Source organism: Bidens hawaiensis, unplaced genomic scaffold, assembly GCF_021521415.1.
Source record: "Bidens hawaiensis isolate Kalapana, Puna unplaced genomic scaffold, B.hawaiensis_p1.1 tig00020643_1, whole genome shotgun sequence".
NCBI lineage: Eukaryota > Viridiplantae > Streptophyta > Magnoliopsida > Asterales > Asteraceae > Bidens > Bidens hawaiensis.
Window position 1 is genome coordinate 326,149 of NW_027493158.1, and position 15,286 is coordinate 341,434.

General features: G+C 39.8%; 2 protein-coding genes across 4 annotated transcripts; one reads left to right on the forward strand and one right to left on the reverse strand.

Moving 5' to 3' along the window:
• Positions 1 to 1,934: 1,934 nt before the first annotated feature.
• LOC143561243 (putative protein phosphatase 2C 2) lies at positions 1,935 to 4,489 on the forward strand. 2 transcript variants are annotated; one of them, XM_077049374.1, is made up of 4 exons: positions 1,935 to 2,074; positions 2,189 to 2,338; positions 3,162 to 3,385; positions 3,922 to 4,489. In XM_077049374.1, the coding sequence occupies exons 1-4, from the start codon at positions 2,012 to 2,014 to the stop codon at positions 4,472 to 4,474; spliced, it is 990 nt and encodes a 329-aa protein (XP_076905489.1). In that variant the 5' UTR covers positions 1,935 to 2,011; the 3' UTR covers positions 4,475 to 4,489. The 2 variants fall into 2 exon arrangements, with proteins under 2 accessions (XP_076905489.1, XP_076905490.1); XM_077049375.1 differs by having other exon boundaries at positions 3,174 to 3,385.
• A 44-nt stretch (positions 4,490 to 4,533) lies between these two features.
• Positions 4,534 to 8,404, reverse strand: LOC143561245 (uncharacterized). 2 transcript variants are annotated; one of them, XM_077049377.1, is made up of 8 exons: positions 8,110 to 8,404; positions 7,941 to 8,040; positions 5,235 to 5,330; positions 5,109 to 5,161; positions 4,975 to 5,023; positions 4,829 to 4,876; positions 4,661 to 4,753; positions 4,534 to 4,628 (listed from the first exon to the last, which is right to left on the reverse strand). In XM_077049377.1, the coding sequence occupies exons 1-7, from the start codon at positions 8,322 to 8,324 to the stop codon at positions 4,664 to 4,666; spliced, it is 651 nt and encodes a 216-aa protein (XP_076905492.1). In that variant the 5' UTR covers positions 8,325 to 8,404; the 3' UTR covers positions 4,534 to 4,628; positions 4,661 to 4,663. The 2 variants fall into 2 exon arrangements, with proteins under 2 accessions (XP_076905492.1, XP_076905491.1); XM_077049376.1 differs by having other exon boundaries at positions 4,534 to 4,753.
• Positions 8,405 to 15,286: the final 6,882 nt, after the last annotated feature.

Genomic DNA, 15,286 nt, shown 5'->3' on the forward strand with positions numbered 1-15,286 from the left:
CCCAAATGTATCAAACACAAAGGAGATGAAGACGTGTTGATGTTCTAAACAAGTTTTCTCATGTTTAGTCACTTTGCTTGATTTCGCATTCAACACAGCCTCGCCCGCAACAAACGCATTGTTCCGAAGCCCAACAAGATTACAAGAGGGGGTAGTGGGCACATATGTAAGGTTCACACAAACGTGTTTCTCTCTGCCCACCCAAACATGAGAATATCAGTTGGCCAAAGAATAGACATTCCCAAGCGCATCATTCAGAAAGTTCACAAACAACCTCTTTTTTAAGCAACAATTCATGTCCGTTTAAGAACATTGCATAGAACATCCATGATCAAATCATGTACCCGAGAAGTTTCTTGCAATTGAGAGCATGTTCACCAAAAGAATTCAAACAAGCCTTGCGGCAAACTGGGCAGGGCTCATCAAGCGAAAACATAAGAATTTCTATTTTGGTAGGGGGAATACATTTGTGTTTATAGGGATTTTTAAATGACAAAAACATTACAATAAGCACCTTTATATAGGGATTTTTAATTATGGTAGTTATGTCAAAATTTTGAAACTACAAATGATAAAAAGAAACGATGGTAAATGAAAACTAAAATTATAATACGAATATTGCACAGAAAGTCTATTTGGGTGAAATCCAAGACCTAAATGATGGAATTTGGGCTAACTGCTAGACCAAACCGCCTGCAACGCTTTCCACGAGGACCGGCTCATCGAGACCTTTCCGTTGATTGCTAGCGGGCCCCGTAATTCCACTCGTAGCCCAAGTTATGCATGTTTTAAGTTGGGTTCTTTCAACCAAGTTGTTCCATATAAGGGTCTGCTAACTCTTGTATCAGTTTTGGCAGTTCCATCACGTGAAAATTGTTTATAAGAGTCCATTAATTGGTTCGAGAACAAGATTTGGCCGTTCCATCACGTGAAAGTTGTTTGTAAAGTATGGAGTAGTATTTTTGAAGAAAAAAAGTTAAATGCGATAGAATTATGAGAAAAGAGAGTGTATATTGTGAGATTGTATCAAAAAAATTAGAAAAATTTGTGTTAACTTATAGGTTATAAAAAGAAACTGTTTAATTATTTTTTTAGTTTATTTAATGGTCATATAAACGTTAACCACATATGACTATTGACCAATGGATATATCCCTCACCATCTTCGACCTTGCAAACCCGCAAGGGCTACCTAAAGGGTTAGCAACGGTGTAGCCAACCCCATACATGCCCCAAACACCCTAATAAATTTTAAAAAAAGAATCGTAAAAACTACAATAAGTAGCTTGTTTATGGTACTAATCATGTACATATAGAGAACAAATACAAAGGTCATGTGTTGTACTTGGTACATGTGTTACTATACATATATCACATCCAATTGTCACATGGGCCGTATAAATAACGGAAAAAGGTTATACAAGTCGTATGGTCTTTGCCAAGTACTCTGTATGTTGGCATATCAATTGCTTTTGTACTATTCTAACACGTTTGATTTGTAAGAACACAAACTCGTACGCCTCTTGTAAGCATTATGACACGTATAATTAGCCACCATAACACTCATACGACTTACATGATGTGTCAGTGTTGCGTAATGAGTACCTTTTTGGTGAGTATATAGTCCGGCCTTATAAGACAATAGATAAAAGATGTTTACATGATTCTAGGTTCAGCTTAAAATTAGTTTAGTTAAAAAGACGCAACTATATGAAAATTGGAAACCTTACGCCTTACATTGAGATAAGAACGAACTCAAACCGAAATTAACTCGGGTTAATAATTTAGACTAGACTATTAAACAAAAACCAGAAAGCAGACAGCGACAACCCGCGAATAATGATGCGGGTTGAGAAATATAAAACGAGTCCAACGACTTGTCTTTTGTTTGGTTTTATATATTTCACATATACAACCAAAAAGTCAAATAACATTATATATATAATTCAAACACCCTGTCACACCATTTGATGTGATTTGATTTGATTTGATTCGCTTCGTTAAACAAGAACATGATAACCGAAGCATCAGCAAAGGTGATGGCAGAAGACACTGCCAACCACACTCTTCATCTCGTAAATAGTCATTCTTTCTATTCAAATTCTATTTCTTTTACTATTATTTATAACACCTGAATTTGTAGTTTGTAGTTTGTACTCATAACAAGAATTGATGTATGTTTGAATCAGGAGTCTGTTGATATGGAAGGCTTTCCGAGCATTAGATCGGGTAGTTATGCGGATATCGGGGCACGAAGATACATGGAAGATGAACATATAAGGATAGATGACTTGTCTGCATATTTAAACTCTGTGCCAAATCCTAGTGCCTTTTACGGAGTACGTGTAACGAATCTTTGCAGCGTCGAGCAGGGCTTGTCTAGGCCCGTTCTTGGCTGATGAGTAGCTTTTCAAGCTTGAACTCGAGCTCGGCTCATTTTGAGCTCTGTTTTATAAGCTCGAGCTCGGTTCGTAAGTAGTTTTCCAAACTCAAGCTCGGTTTTGGCCAACTCTACTATTTAGTATTTACCAACTATCTTACTAAGGGGGTGTTTGAGATTCCTTATTTTACCTCCTTATAACTTTTCATTAAGTTAATAAGTTACAACATTGTAACTTATGAAACTTTTCCTCTCACAATATAAGCAATCCCAAACACTTTATCGGCCCATAAGAACTGAAACTTTGTTTTTAGTATGATTGGGTTTGCTATTCAAAAGGGGGGTTGCGGTGCAGCTTCCGCTTACCTGCCACTTCATCATAAATCGTTTGGATGTTTTTAATGAAAAACACCTTATTACTTTTCAAAAAGTTAATAAGTTGATGAAAATAAGTAATCCCAAACACCCCCTAAGATCTATATGTATTCTTGTATATATATATATTTTAGTAATAACTTTTATGTATGACGTAATATAAATTATTTAATCGACTAATTGTTATAACAATATATTAAATATACTAAACAAAAATTATATAAATAATAGGCTGGCGAGCCGGCTTAAAAAGTGAAGCTCGGGCCTAGGCTCGTTTATTAAACAAGATCATTTTTAGGCTCGAGCATTTTTAAGCTTAGCTCGGTTCGAGCTTTAAGCAAGCCCATTTGGCTCGTTTGTGCATACACTCTTACCTAAAATTACTAGATTTAGATGTAATGAATTAGTGGATGTTGCAGGTTTTTGATGGTCATGGAGGACATGAAGCAGCGGCGTACATCAAGGATAATGTTCAACGGTTATTTCTTCAAAATCCGCAAATATCTCAAACAGATGAAGTTGAGGTTTCTCTCCGAAAGGCGTTTCTTTCAGCTGATTTGGCTTTGGCCGAAGAAGCTACCGTTAGCACCTCTTCTGGGACTACTGCATTGATAGCTCTACTCTTAGGAAGGTAGATTCATTTTCATAGTTGAGCCTATCATTGAATTAGTAGCCATTTTACTGTCAAATTGTTTTTTAAAAGTTAAATGTATAGCCAAATTGTATTTTAAATATTCAAACTTTACTCATTTTTGTTAATGAAAATGTAAGGAGAGCCATTAGTCAAATTGGCAGTTTGGATTATTATAATTCAACCACTCAAAGTCAAAACTATACAATTAATTTTAGACAAAATATAAAACTAGAAATAAACAAAATATAAGAATTGAACTAAAGAAGAAGATTAAAAAAAAAAAGTTTGAACCGGTCAACCCATTTTGAAAAGTTATGTAGCCAGTTTTGGTCTCTGGTCTGATTATGAGAACAAAGGTTTCAGTCAATTATCTTGATTATTATATCCTCCAGTTGTAAAATTGTCACTTCATGCTGTTTGGATATAGTGACCAGGTTTTGATTATCTCGTTTAATAATCACCATGTCCTACAGCTAGTTATCTTATTCAAGACGCAACGCCAAACACCTGATAAACGTTCATTTTATGTGCAGGAGTCTTGTGGTAGCAAATGCAGGCGACTGTCGAGCCGTTCTTTGCAGAAAAGGCAAAGCAATTAACATGTCACAAGACCACAGACCAACTCATCCATCAGAACGAAAGCGTGTAGAGGAGCTTGGTGGGTTTGTGGATGATGGATATCTTAACGGCGTTCTTTCAGTATCCCGGGCTTTAGGTGACTGGGATATGAAGTTACCTCACGGGTCAGCATCGCCATTAACATCAGAGCCAGAAATTCAACAACTAATCCTTACCGAGGAAGATGAGTTTTTGATAATTGGGTGTGACGGGATTTGGGATGTCATTTCAAGTCAACAAGCGGTCAAACTTGTGAGCCGTGGCTTACGGCGCCATGATGACCCTGAACAGTGTGCTAAAGATCTTGTTAGGGAGGCCCTACGTCTTGGCACATATGATAATCTCACAGTCATAGTTGTTTGTTTTACTGCAAAAGACCAGCAAAGAGACACAACACCACGACACACGGGATGTTGTAGCATTTCTGCACAAGCATTGTACAGTTTCAAGGGTTTGCTCCATAAATAAATGTTTTTAAATTTTGTGTATCATTGTAGATAAATGAGAGATGAGTTTTTTGTTGTATGTACATAAGCCGAATAACATTTCATGTTCCTGCCTCAAATTTGTAATGATTAGCCCAATATGTGGTCGAATCGACAGAATAAAATGTGATCTTACTGTATATTAATTATACTGATAATGTAGAGTAAGAACTTAGGCTGAATCCGGTTGGTATGTCTTAGCATAATTTGCAAATCTTTCCAAGCCGCGCCCCAGCAAGTTTTGAAGGAACGGTTGTAACGCCTAGTTATAGTATTAAAGAAAACTTGGTTAGATCAAGTTGTACATATAATGAGGTTCAAAAAGGTAACTACTTACAGATGCCACAGGGGACAGTAATTGAGGTACTTCATATGAAACTGTAAGCTATAAAAAGAAAAATTCGATTATCGCCTTATAATCTTATATAAAAACTATGAATGTGATCAAAACAATAAAAAGGATTTCGGGCAAATGAGACTTACTTCAACTAAACATGATGAAGAACCTTTAGGAAAAAACCGGACGGCTCCTCTGTAAGATACAAAAGAAAAAACAAGCATTTCATTAATAATTTACCAAAAATAAGTATGATAAATTTAGCACATTAATGATATACCTGTTGGGAAGACCTTCTAAGGATCTCCAGTGGATTTTTTGATTTGGGATTGGCTGTAAGATTCAACAATGTGAGATTAAGATACAAGAGATACAATACAAGAGGTGGCTTTTCACTTAATGTTACCTGCATGTTGCGAGCAAGCCAGGAGAATTCAAGATCTTGTCCAAATGCTTTATACTTGAGAGACCACCGTGATAAGTCGGGCTTGTCTTCTAATATCTGAAGACAGTAGACTCCATTATTTAGACAATTTTTAATAACTACTGTAGATGAAAAAAGAAGTTAGCATCAAAAGGCTATGCATTTCCCCTCTTTCCACATTCCATTTTGTTTTATGTGTACATGATATCTGATGGACGGATGGTTAACATCACCGAATGTTTTCTATATTGATTTTTGATTTATTTACATGCTGTCAAATCCTAGATTTGAGTATATCGTGGAGTATGGGTAGTCTCTTATTAAGATGCAAAAGAGAGAAATTGGATGAAAAATAGCAAAAGTGCTTTTTTTTGTGTTAGTGATGAGTCAAAGGCTTATAAGTTATACCATCATGAAGAAAAACTATATCAGGCCAATTTTTTTTATGAAGAATCAACTTAAAGGGCATTCATAATATTTATTAACAAATTCCAACAAGTTTTGATGAAGAATAGGAACAACAAAAGCACAACGAGCTCAATCATATGTAAATAACCACACAAGAACCAAAGATGCTACTCCACCTTCACTTATCAAGAAACAACTTCTTGTTTTTAACATTTTATCAACCAATTGGTTGAAAAAAAATCTTGTAGAACTTAATGTCTCCAACTTATTGTGACAGCATCACAGTATTTGAACAGTTAAATTCAAAGAAACCTGTTTTTCATGGAAGAAGCAAGTATATATAGTGATAGATGAGACTGAATTTTTACAAAATCTTCTAAAGGAGATTTAAAATGAAAAAAGAGCTACATATCGTTATTTCTACTAAAGGTGAAAACCCGTTACACTTTGAACAAGAACATATGCTTATGTATATTAATTAATATATGCACCAACTAAACTTCATCCATCAAAGAGACTAAGAGAGAGCTTAAGTTTTATACACTGCATGTTGAAACTGTGTACCATAGTTTGCATGTAATCATATTGAGAAATATGTAGAAGAATTCAATGATGAAGTCACATTGTCAAACCTATGAGTAAATTAAAAAATGCATTTTCACAGGAAGTGTTGAGTAAAGATTATAAATCGGGGTAATGGTTTTACGTACTACAACACTCATCAACATTTCTTAGAGAAACGTGTTTAACTTAATACAAGATGGTGGATCCACTATGCATTCTACAAAGCTTAATAATCTAAGGCCAGAAATGATGCAGAGGCAAGATTGTAAACAAATTTTAACTTTCAGTGGCCTGCACGATTGTATCCGGGAATACAGATAGTGACATACTGACATATGAATATAAAAGTGCCAAACTTACTTATTTATCGATTGCCACACTAGAATATACTTAGATGCCAAGTTTACATAAGTACATATCCAAGTTTCCCTATAAATTCTAAAAATACCAAGAATACCATGATGGGTAGAATGCATAGGTAAGTATTAAGCTAATAGTGTCATCATATATGATATATTTTGTTTAGGTAAACATGACTGTCATGATATGTATTCTGCTAACTGCAAAGATAAGCAGTAAGCCAATATAGTATCAATACTTGATACGTATCGTATCAACTATCAAGAGATTCAAAAGTATCAAATGTGGAAAACGGCTTCAAACAATAAAACTTATGCCAAGAAGTTAATGTCCGAACAAATAACCCTCCCACTATACTTTAATTATTATCCAGTGGATATGCTACTAATTATGCTTAATGGAACAATAATCAGTGCCTAATTTGGTTTTTCTAAAACTTAACACTAGCAACCAATTAGGGATGAGCTTGGGGCAGTACCTGTATTTGTACCCGTACCTATACCTGCACCAAAAATCATAAAAACATGTACCAATACTCGTACCAAAATTTTCGGTATGGTACGGTATTTCGGTAAGGTACCCGTTTTGTACCACTTTGCTTTTTTATTTCCAAATCTTCGACGATCTTGAAACCGGTACAAGTACGAGTAACAAATAATCTGAATTAGTCCGAGTATCGGTACTTGCACAGGTACGTGCATTGGCGAAGTTTAATTGGGGCCGGGGGGTGGTCCCGCCCCCCCTGTTTTTTTGCGCAGCAGTGTAAATTTACCAGTTTTAGGCCGAAAATTTTTATACGTAGTGTAAATTTAGCCTTTTTCGGCTAAAAATTGAGCCCGGCCCCCTCTGGTTTGTGAAACTTTGTATACATTTTGAGTCCCCCCCACCCCCGGTGCCTCAGTCCAAGCTTCGCCACTGGGTACGTGACGTACCAAATTCGGTCTCCGAGTTCAAGAACCCTAATTAGTTGCCGACTTTAAGTGATTTGTTTGTTGGTTCGAGTCTTGGATGTTATATTCTTTAATTTTGAAGAAACGTTTGGTACTTGTTCAATAATAACATGGTTGGAGAATTTATTTTATACACTAAATATGAAGAATCTAAATTAAACCCCTATATATTCCAAACATGTACAAAATACAGACGTACCCATACCGTACCCGTACATGTACCTTATTGTACCTGTACCGAAATTCAACAAAAATGAGTACCAATACCCGTACCGAATTGGCGAATAAGCTAAGTCGGTAAGAGTTCAGGTACGGGCATGAGTACGGGTATTTGAGACAAAATGCTCATCCCTACAACCAATTAACAGTAATAAACTGAAAGCATTATTAATTGGCAGGCACTTACCTTAACAGAAGAAATAAAGAGCATCCATCGAGGAATAGCTTCCCTATCAAGGTAACAATTATATGCTACCGAAATTGGCACATCAATTTCCATTTTAACCCTGCACAATTAATCAATTATCTAACAGAATTATAAAACTGAATATAACTAACTAATAACATTTCAGTACGTGCAGTCCTGCCATTCCATGAGTACAGTGGATCGTCTAGGTTTAAAATTGGTTGTGATATTACGTCCATGAATATGATTGATTGACCGTCGGGCGGTTAATGAGGAAGATAAAGAGGACGGTATTGAGAGTTTGGATGTAATAAGAACGCCGGTTCTCGTTGGTCTGCGGGGTTTGATGGTGTAAACGGAGAAGACTGCAGCGGACGACGACATTGGGAGACTGTTTGGAGCTCATCAAAAGTCTGTGGTGGTGGTGGTTCCTTATTGGACTCTGCTAACTGACCCCACGCATAGTCAATTCCCCCTTAACTAGATAATTGTTACTCCATTTTAAAATCGTACATGATACATGTGCTAACTAAAAAAAACCTAAATAAAAGAATAAGATAACTAGACTTTGACATTTTTATATACCAAAATGGACTCGACTGAATGTTTTTCGGTGGCGGATCCAGATAATTTAGTCAGTGGGTGTAAAAAAAAGTTCAACCTAGAACTCGTCAATTAAAACTAAAACAAGTCAAACCAAAATGGGTCGGGTCAAGTCAAAAAGGGTTGAGCAAAAAATTTGCATTAAACAAACTACGTACAGAAATGTAAACAATAAATTTCATTAAAGGTAAACTAAATACATATTACAATTGACCTCTATATGATTTTATCTTTTGAAAACGGTCAATTACAACTTCATTCGCAACATTTAAAAGTGCTTCTTTATCAACACTACAAATTGCACAAGCATTCAAAAAATCTTCACCAATTCGATTACGTAAATTTGTCTTTATGATCTTCATTGCCGAAAAACATCTCTCAACCATTGCGGTTGCAATAGGCAAAACTAATGTTAGCTTTAATAATCGATAAACCAAATGAAAAGAGATATGTTTCTTTGTTTCCACCATAACTCTAGCAAGATCTGCAATGCCTTTCAGATTAGCAAATCTTTCATCTTTTCGCAGACTATCAATGTACAAACCAAGTTGAGATGCAAGAACATTTTGTCCCCATTGTTATAATCATATGGATAAAACTCACACAATCTCATTAACTTTGATGGATCAAACTTGGAAAATGAATCATACGGATTGAAAGCCAACATGTTTTGAAGTAAATCTGTGTTAATCTTATTAAAGTGATCACCAAATTCTTGAATTTCCATATCGACAACACTATTGAAACAATCAAAATTATAACAATGTTGATTGGTGATTGTGTACCTTTGTCTTTTGGGTCTATAACCAGTGTCATCGACAACATGTGAAGTCGTCATCACCCTAATCAGTTCGCCTCCCACTAATTCTAAATTTTATTAAAGTGGTTGAACAATTAACTAATATGGGTTTAATTGTTACTGTTCGTAACAAAATTAAACTTGGGCTTTAAATTTTTGGCTTAAAATTTAAAAAGTTAAGTTTGGGGCACTAAAAAATTATGAATGGGTCACTAAAATGTTTTTGGATGAGTCACTTGGGTCTTTGGACCTAATATGTTACAACTGTAAAGGAAACTATGAACTTGAATGGGTGCAAACGCTCCCCTGACCGAACACTGGATCCGCCCCTTTTGTTTTTGCGTTAACCATTCATCTATTGCATCAACTCTCTATATATACCCTACGTGAAAGAAGGAAAATCTCTGTTAATTTACATTATGATTTACAATACTATAAATAATAAAACAAAGGAGAGAATAATGGGCGGTTACAACAAACTAGACTATTCAATTTTAATATTGACTAGAGTAACTTTATGAGAGAAATGTGGAGACTATTGACTTTGTTGAGTTTGTTGATTTGATTGAGTGATACGGTTGTTACCCCCCGGCAAGCGAAACGGCGGCGGACGTACGCGAAGCAAGTCTCGAAAATGTTCAAAAAGAGGTCTAGGCAAGCTCTTTGTAAAGATATCCGCAAGTTGAAGCTTGGTAGGAACAAACTTAGTGTGTAGCTTTCCTGACATAACTAGTTCCCGAACAAAGTGATAGTCCAAGTCAATGTGTTTCGCGCGCTTGTGAGAAACAAGATTTTGGCTCATGAACAAAGCACTTTTGTTGTCACATAAGAGAGTCGGCCGAGTTTTAGGAAGAACGTGTAATTCCTGTAGCAAATGAGTGATCCAAACAATTTCAGTTGCAGCATTCGCCATTGCTCGATATTCCGATTCACAGCTTGAACGTGATACCGTTGGTTGTTTCTTTGCACTCCATGAGACTAAGTTCCCACCCAAAAAAATTGAGTAACCATAAGTTGACCTTCTTGTTTCAATGCACCTAGCCCAATCCGCATCCGAGTACCCTAAAATTGAAGACGTAGTTGGTTGTGTGAAAACTAAACCATGAGAGATTGTCCCTTTGACATATCGAAGAATACGTTTAACCAATTGAAAGTGGTGATCGGTTGGGGAGTGAAGGTATTGGCAGGCTTGATTGATGGCGTAGGAGAGGTCAGGACGGGTGATGGTGAGGTACTGAAGAGCACCAACGAGAGAGCGATAAAGGGTGGGATCGGAAAAGGAATTGCTTTCTTTGGGGAAAGAGTCGGTCGAGGCAAGTGGGGTTGGAGCCGTTTTGGCTTCGGTCAGGCCGGCTTGCGTTAGAATATCGTTGGCATATTTGGTTTGGGTAAGGAAAAGACCATTTCCATCATGAACTACTTCAAGTCCAAGAAAGTAGCTTAGTGAGCCAAGGTCTTTGATGGCAAATTCCTTATGTAGACGGGCTGTGAAAGAGGTGATCAGGGAAGATTTGTTTCCTGTGAGGATTAGATCGTCTACATATACAAGGAGATACAAGATGGAGTCTCCTTAACAATAGATGAAAAGCGCTGGATCGGCACGACTACATGTGAAACCAAAGGATAGAAGGAATGAGCTCAACCTTTGGAACCAAGCTCTAGGAGCTTATTTCAAGCCATAAAGTGCTTTATTGAGTTTGCACACATGATTTGGGAAGTTGGGGTCGATGAACCCGGGAGGTTGCTCCATGTAGACGGTTTCCGAAAGATGACCATTTAAAAATGCATTGTTTACATCTAGTTGGCGGAGAGACCAACGATTAATGACAGCTAAGGAAAGAACAATGCGAATGGTGGAGGCTTTCACAACCGGGCTAAACGTGTGATTAAAATCAAGTCCCGGTATTTGAGTGAATCCTTGTGCGACAAGACGAGCTTTGTGCCGGTCAAGTGTCCCATCCGAGTGGTATTTTGTTCGGAATACCCATTTAGATCCTACAACATTTGTAGAAGGAGGGCGAGGCACAAGAGACCAGGTTCGATTACGGTGAAGAGCCGAAAGTTCGGCTTGCATTGCATGCATCCAATGAGAGTGTTTCGAAGCACTCTTGAAACCTTTAGGGACACTGTGTGTAAGAAGCGCCGCATGAAGGCAAGAGTGCATTACATTAGCAAGGTAGGCTGTGTCTTTTGGATTGGGTTTGAAGGTGCCCACTTTAGAACGAGTGGTCATGGGGTGAGATGGGGCGATGGGTGAGGAGGTTGGGGAGGGTACGGGTGAGATAAGAGGAGGGGGTGGTGGTGGACGGGGGAGGTGTGAGCGGTGGTGGTGATAGGGGTGGAGAGTGGGGATCTAGTAAGGGTTGAGAATGGACCGGTGGTGGTATATTGATTGAGGGATTAATAGGTTGTGAGTCACAGAGAGAACAAGTTGAGAATTGGGTGGTGGAGGTAGTTTGAATTTGTTGATTTGGTGATGATTGGGCCGAGGAAGCGGAGGAGGTTGAGGATTGAGTGGTGAGGATAGTTGGGGTTTGTTGAATAGGTTGGGATTGGGCCGAGAGGATGGGCTCATCCATGGTGGTGTGAGCCATGGGTTGAGTAACAGGAGTGAATTCGTCAAAGGTGGATAAGAAAAGGGAAGCAATATTAGATTGTGAGGAGTTAGCTACATATGGAAAGGAATTTTCATCAAATCGAGCATGCCGGGTGACATACATACGTGAGGATACGGGATCAAAACATTTGTATCATTTGTATTGAGGAGCATATCCTAAAAAAATACAAGGAATGCTTCTAGGTGCAAGCTTATGCGGAGCATAGTCACGTAAGTATGTATAGACATGACACCCAAATACACGGAAGTTTGAGTAATTTGGAGTTGTAGAGAATAGAGTTTCAAATGGTGAATTGTCATTTAAAATTTTTGTTGGCAAGCGATTGATTATGTAAGTGGCGGAGCTAAAAGCATCAATCCAATGAGTGATAGGAACACTCGCATGGAAGAGCATAGCAAGCCCGGTTTCTAATATGTGTCGATGCTTCCTTTCGGCACGACCGTTTTGAGGAGCTGTATACGGGCACGAAAAACGATGAAATGTGCCATTTTCATCAAAAACTTTTCGCACGTATTGGTTGACGAATTCCGTGCCACCATCACTTTGGAAAACCTTTACTTTTCGTGAAAGTTGGTTTTGAACAAAACGCAAAAAAGTTTGAAGAACCGAATAAAAATCGGTTTTGTGCTTAAGAGGTGAAGAGGTAGGTCCCAGCAGAGCCCAGTTGGTCCCGCAAGACTCACCTTGAACAGGGACGTCTGCGCAAAGGCCATCTGCTCCCGCAGGACCCACCATGCTCAGAGAACCTTACGCGCAGTACGCAAGCTGTACACGCAGGGAAAGCCTCCCAATGGTAAAGTACCCCGCCTGTTCCCGCAGTTGCGGATACAAGCCATCAGGGAAGGCTACCCGCAGACAGCAGGGCTACACGCACAAGACACTAGATACTTCAGTAGTCACATGAAGGAATGAGCAAGGCGGGAACAATCCCGCCTAAATGAGCCAGTCTGTATGATTCTGAAAGATCTTTTGTACTATACCTACCAAGGTATGGATAGGACAGAAGATCTGACCAGAACAGCCCATGAGCCAATCACAGGGTGACAGCTCACCGACAACAGTGCGAGGAGGAGCACCCTCTAGTACTGTTTGTCACTATTAGCCGCTGCCTACTCACCAACCCTTACTGTGGGGCATGCGCAGCCTACAGTTGGTGGAATAGTGTTACTGTTGGCCGTAACCTATTCACCAACCAGCATGGCCTGCGTACAATCCACAGTAGGTGGGACGTGCATAGTCTACAGTTGGTGGAATAGTGCAGCCGACTTTGTTACTGTTGGCCGTAACCTACCCACCAACCAGTATGGCCTGTGCATAGTCCACTGTTGGTAGAACAGGAATACTATTCAGCCGGCTGTACCTTCTAGGAAACCTACCTTCGGCTATAAATACTCCAACATCTTGGAATGGTAAGATCATCTGCTATCCAGTTATCTAGCAATCTCTTAATATACACTTATATTCAGAGCAACCTAGTCTGATTCTCACGCCGGAGGGTGGTCACAAGGAGGAACCCCCCCTTCTCAGTGACGAGCTTACGGTGTTTGTTTTGCAGGTCTCCTGAAGAACAGCCTTCTCAGCTAGATCTCATCCGTGGGAAACATTACTTAACCCCCAGATTATCTATAATCTGTACCGGGTCACTTAGTGTTTCTTCATTGGCGCCATCCGTGCATAAAAGCTAGAACTATTTTAGTTTTTTCACAATTTCTGAAGAAATGGTTAACGTTACTCCGGTCCAAAGGCCTGTAACCGACCAAGAAACCCCGATAACAACCCCAGCAACTGGGGGGAACACCGGCGGTTATACAATCCTTACGAACACTACCCCGACTACCTAAGCCGGGGCAAGTGCAGTAAATATTCCACTGGGGTTCACCGATACCCAGCTGGAAAAACGAACGAGGGTCCCTCGCCAAACACTAGATCAAGTGAAGGCGTGGGCCGAAGCACGGCAAAGAGAATTCCAAGCCGAATTGGATGAACGCTTGCGTTCAGCTCAACAGGCCGACGAATTCGGCAGTACTCGCCAACACCTCAATATGAGCAGTGACTGCGAGTACTCAGACGACGAGTTGGAGTCCGATACCGACGCGAACCCTCGCCATAAGGCGAAAGGGAAGCGTAAGGAAACGGACGTCCAACCAAAAAGGAATTTTGGGGAAGCTTTTAAACCAATCGCGGAGAGAAACCCGCGTGACTTCTCCAAAACCTTTAGACCAACTGCTACAAATGCAGGAAAGTCAAAATTCGCAAGGGACATTGCGGAAGCAATCGCCCTGAGAAGTGCCAAACAAATGTCCAACATTGGCACTTATGATGGTCTATCCGACCCAGACGACCATTTGAACAGGTTCATTGCGGGGGCTACCGTCAGCAACTGGACGGAACCCACGTGGTGCTACATGTTCCAAATGACTCTGGTCGGAGCGGCCAGGGCATGGTTCGATCGTTTACCGATCCACCACATATATGACTGGGCGGACTTTCAGAACAAGTTCAGCCAGCACTTCAGCCAACAGAGGAAGTACACTGAAGAGCAGTGGACGATCCTCAACTGCGTGAGAGAGGAGGATGAATCTTTACTGGACTTCATCACTCGCTTCAACTCCAAAAAGCTTAGTCTCGGCAACATAAGTGAGGATCTGGTTCGCGCCGCCTTCATCCAAGGCGCCGAATACCCAGAACTTATCCGCACATTGACGGGTAAGGATGGCATGCCATCAACTTGGGATGCCATCATGACGGCGGCAAAGCGCTTTGCCGAGACGGAAAAGCAACTGGGAAGGGATCTTCCCCAGAGTACACACCTCTACACGCAGAGGACAAGAGAGAACAATGTCCGGATCGCCCGGCAGAACAAAAAGAGGAGGCTAGGTATTTGGCAGTCAAGGGTAAACTTTGACACCTCATCCAGCTCTCGCCCTCTTGTTGGCGGAAGGGATAACACACACCCTTCAAACCGAAAACACCGGTGGACGCCACTCACGAAGAGCGTCACGGAGATATTTGCCACGGAAAAATTGCCATGGCCAAAAGCCCCATTGATCCGGCAGAAACCTAATGCGGATCAAAGCAAATCCTGTGATTTCCACGGGACAAAGGGTCATGGTACTGAAGAGTGCACATCCTTGAAGGATATTATTGAGACATTTGTCAAGGATGGAAGACTTGCACATCTCGTGGCATCAATCAGGAAGGGAGGAAGGAATGACAACCGGTACAGAGGTAACGGACGAAAGCCCGTCGACATCAGCATCAACATGGTTCATGGTAAGGTCAGAGGAAGAAAAAGGCGAGTGACAGAACCATGCGCGTGGAAGGAA

Bases quoted from the DNA above. Each gene is read 5' to 3' on its own strand.
- LOC143561243 (XM_077049374.1), top strand. From the start codon at position 2,012: ATGATAACCGAAGCATCAGCAAAGGTGATGGCAGAAGACACTGCCAAC. The intron at 2,075-2,188 runs GTAAATAGTCAT...TGTTTGAATCAG, and splicing joins CCAACCACACTCTTCATCTC to GAGTCTGTTGATATGGAAGG. The intron at 3,386-3,921 runs GTAGATTCATTT...TTTTATGTGCAG, and splicing joins ATAGCTCTACTCTTAGGAAG to GAGTCTTGTGGTAGCAAATG.
- LOC143561245 (XM_077049377.1), bottom strand. From the start codon at position 8,324: ATGTCGTCGTCCGCTGCAGTCTTCTCCGTTTACACCATCAAACCCCGC. The intron at 8,041-8,109 runs GTACTGAAATGT...TTAATTGTGCAG, and splicing joins ATGGAATGGCAGGACTGCAC to GGTTAAAATGGAAATTGATG. The intron at 5,162-5,234 runs GTAACATTAAGT...TGAATCTTACAG, and splicing joins GGCTTGCTCGCAACATGCAG to CCAATCCCAAATCAAAAAAT.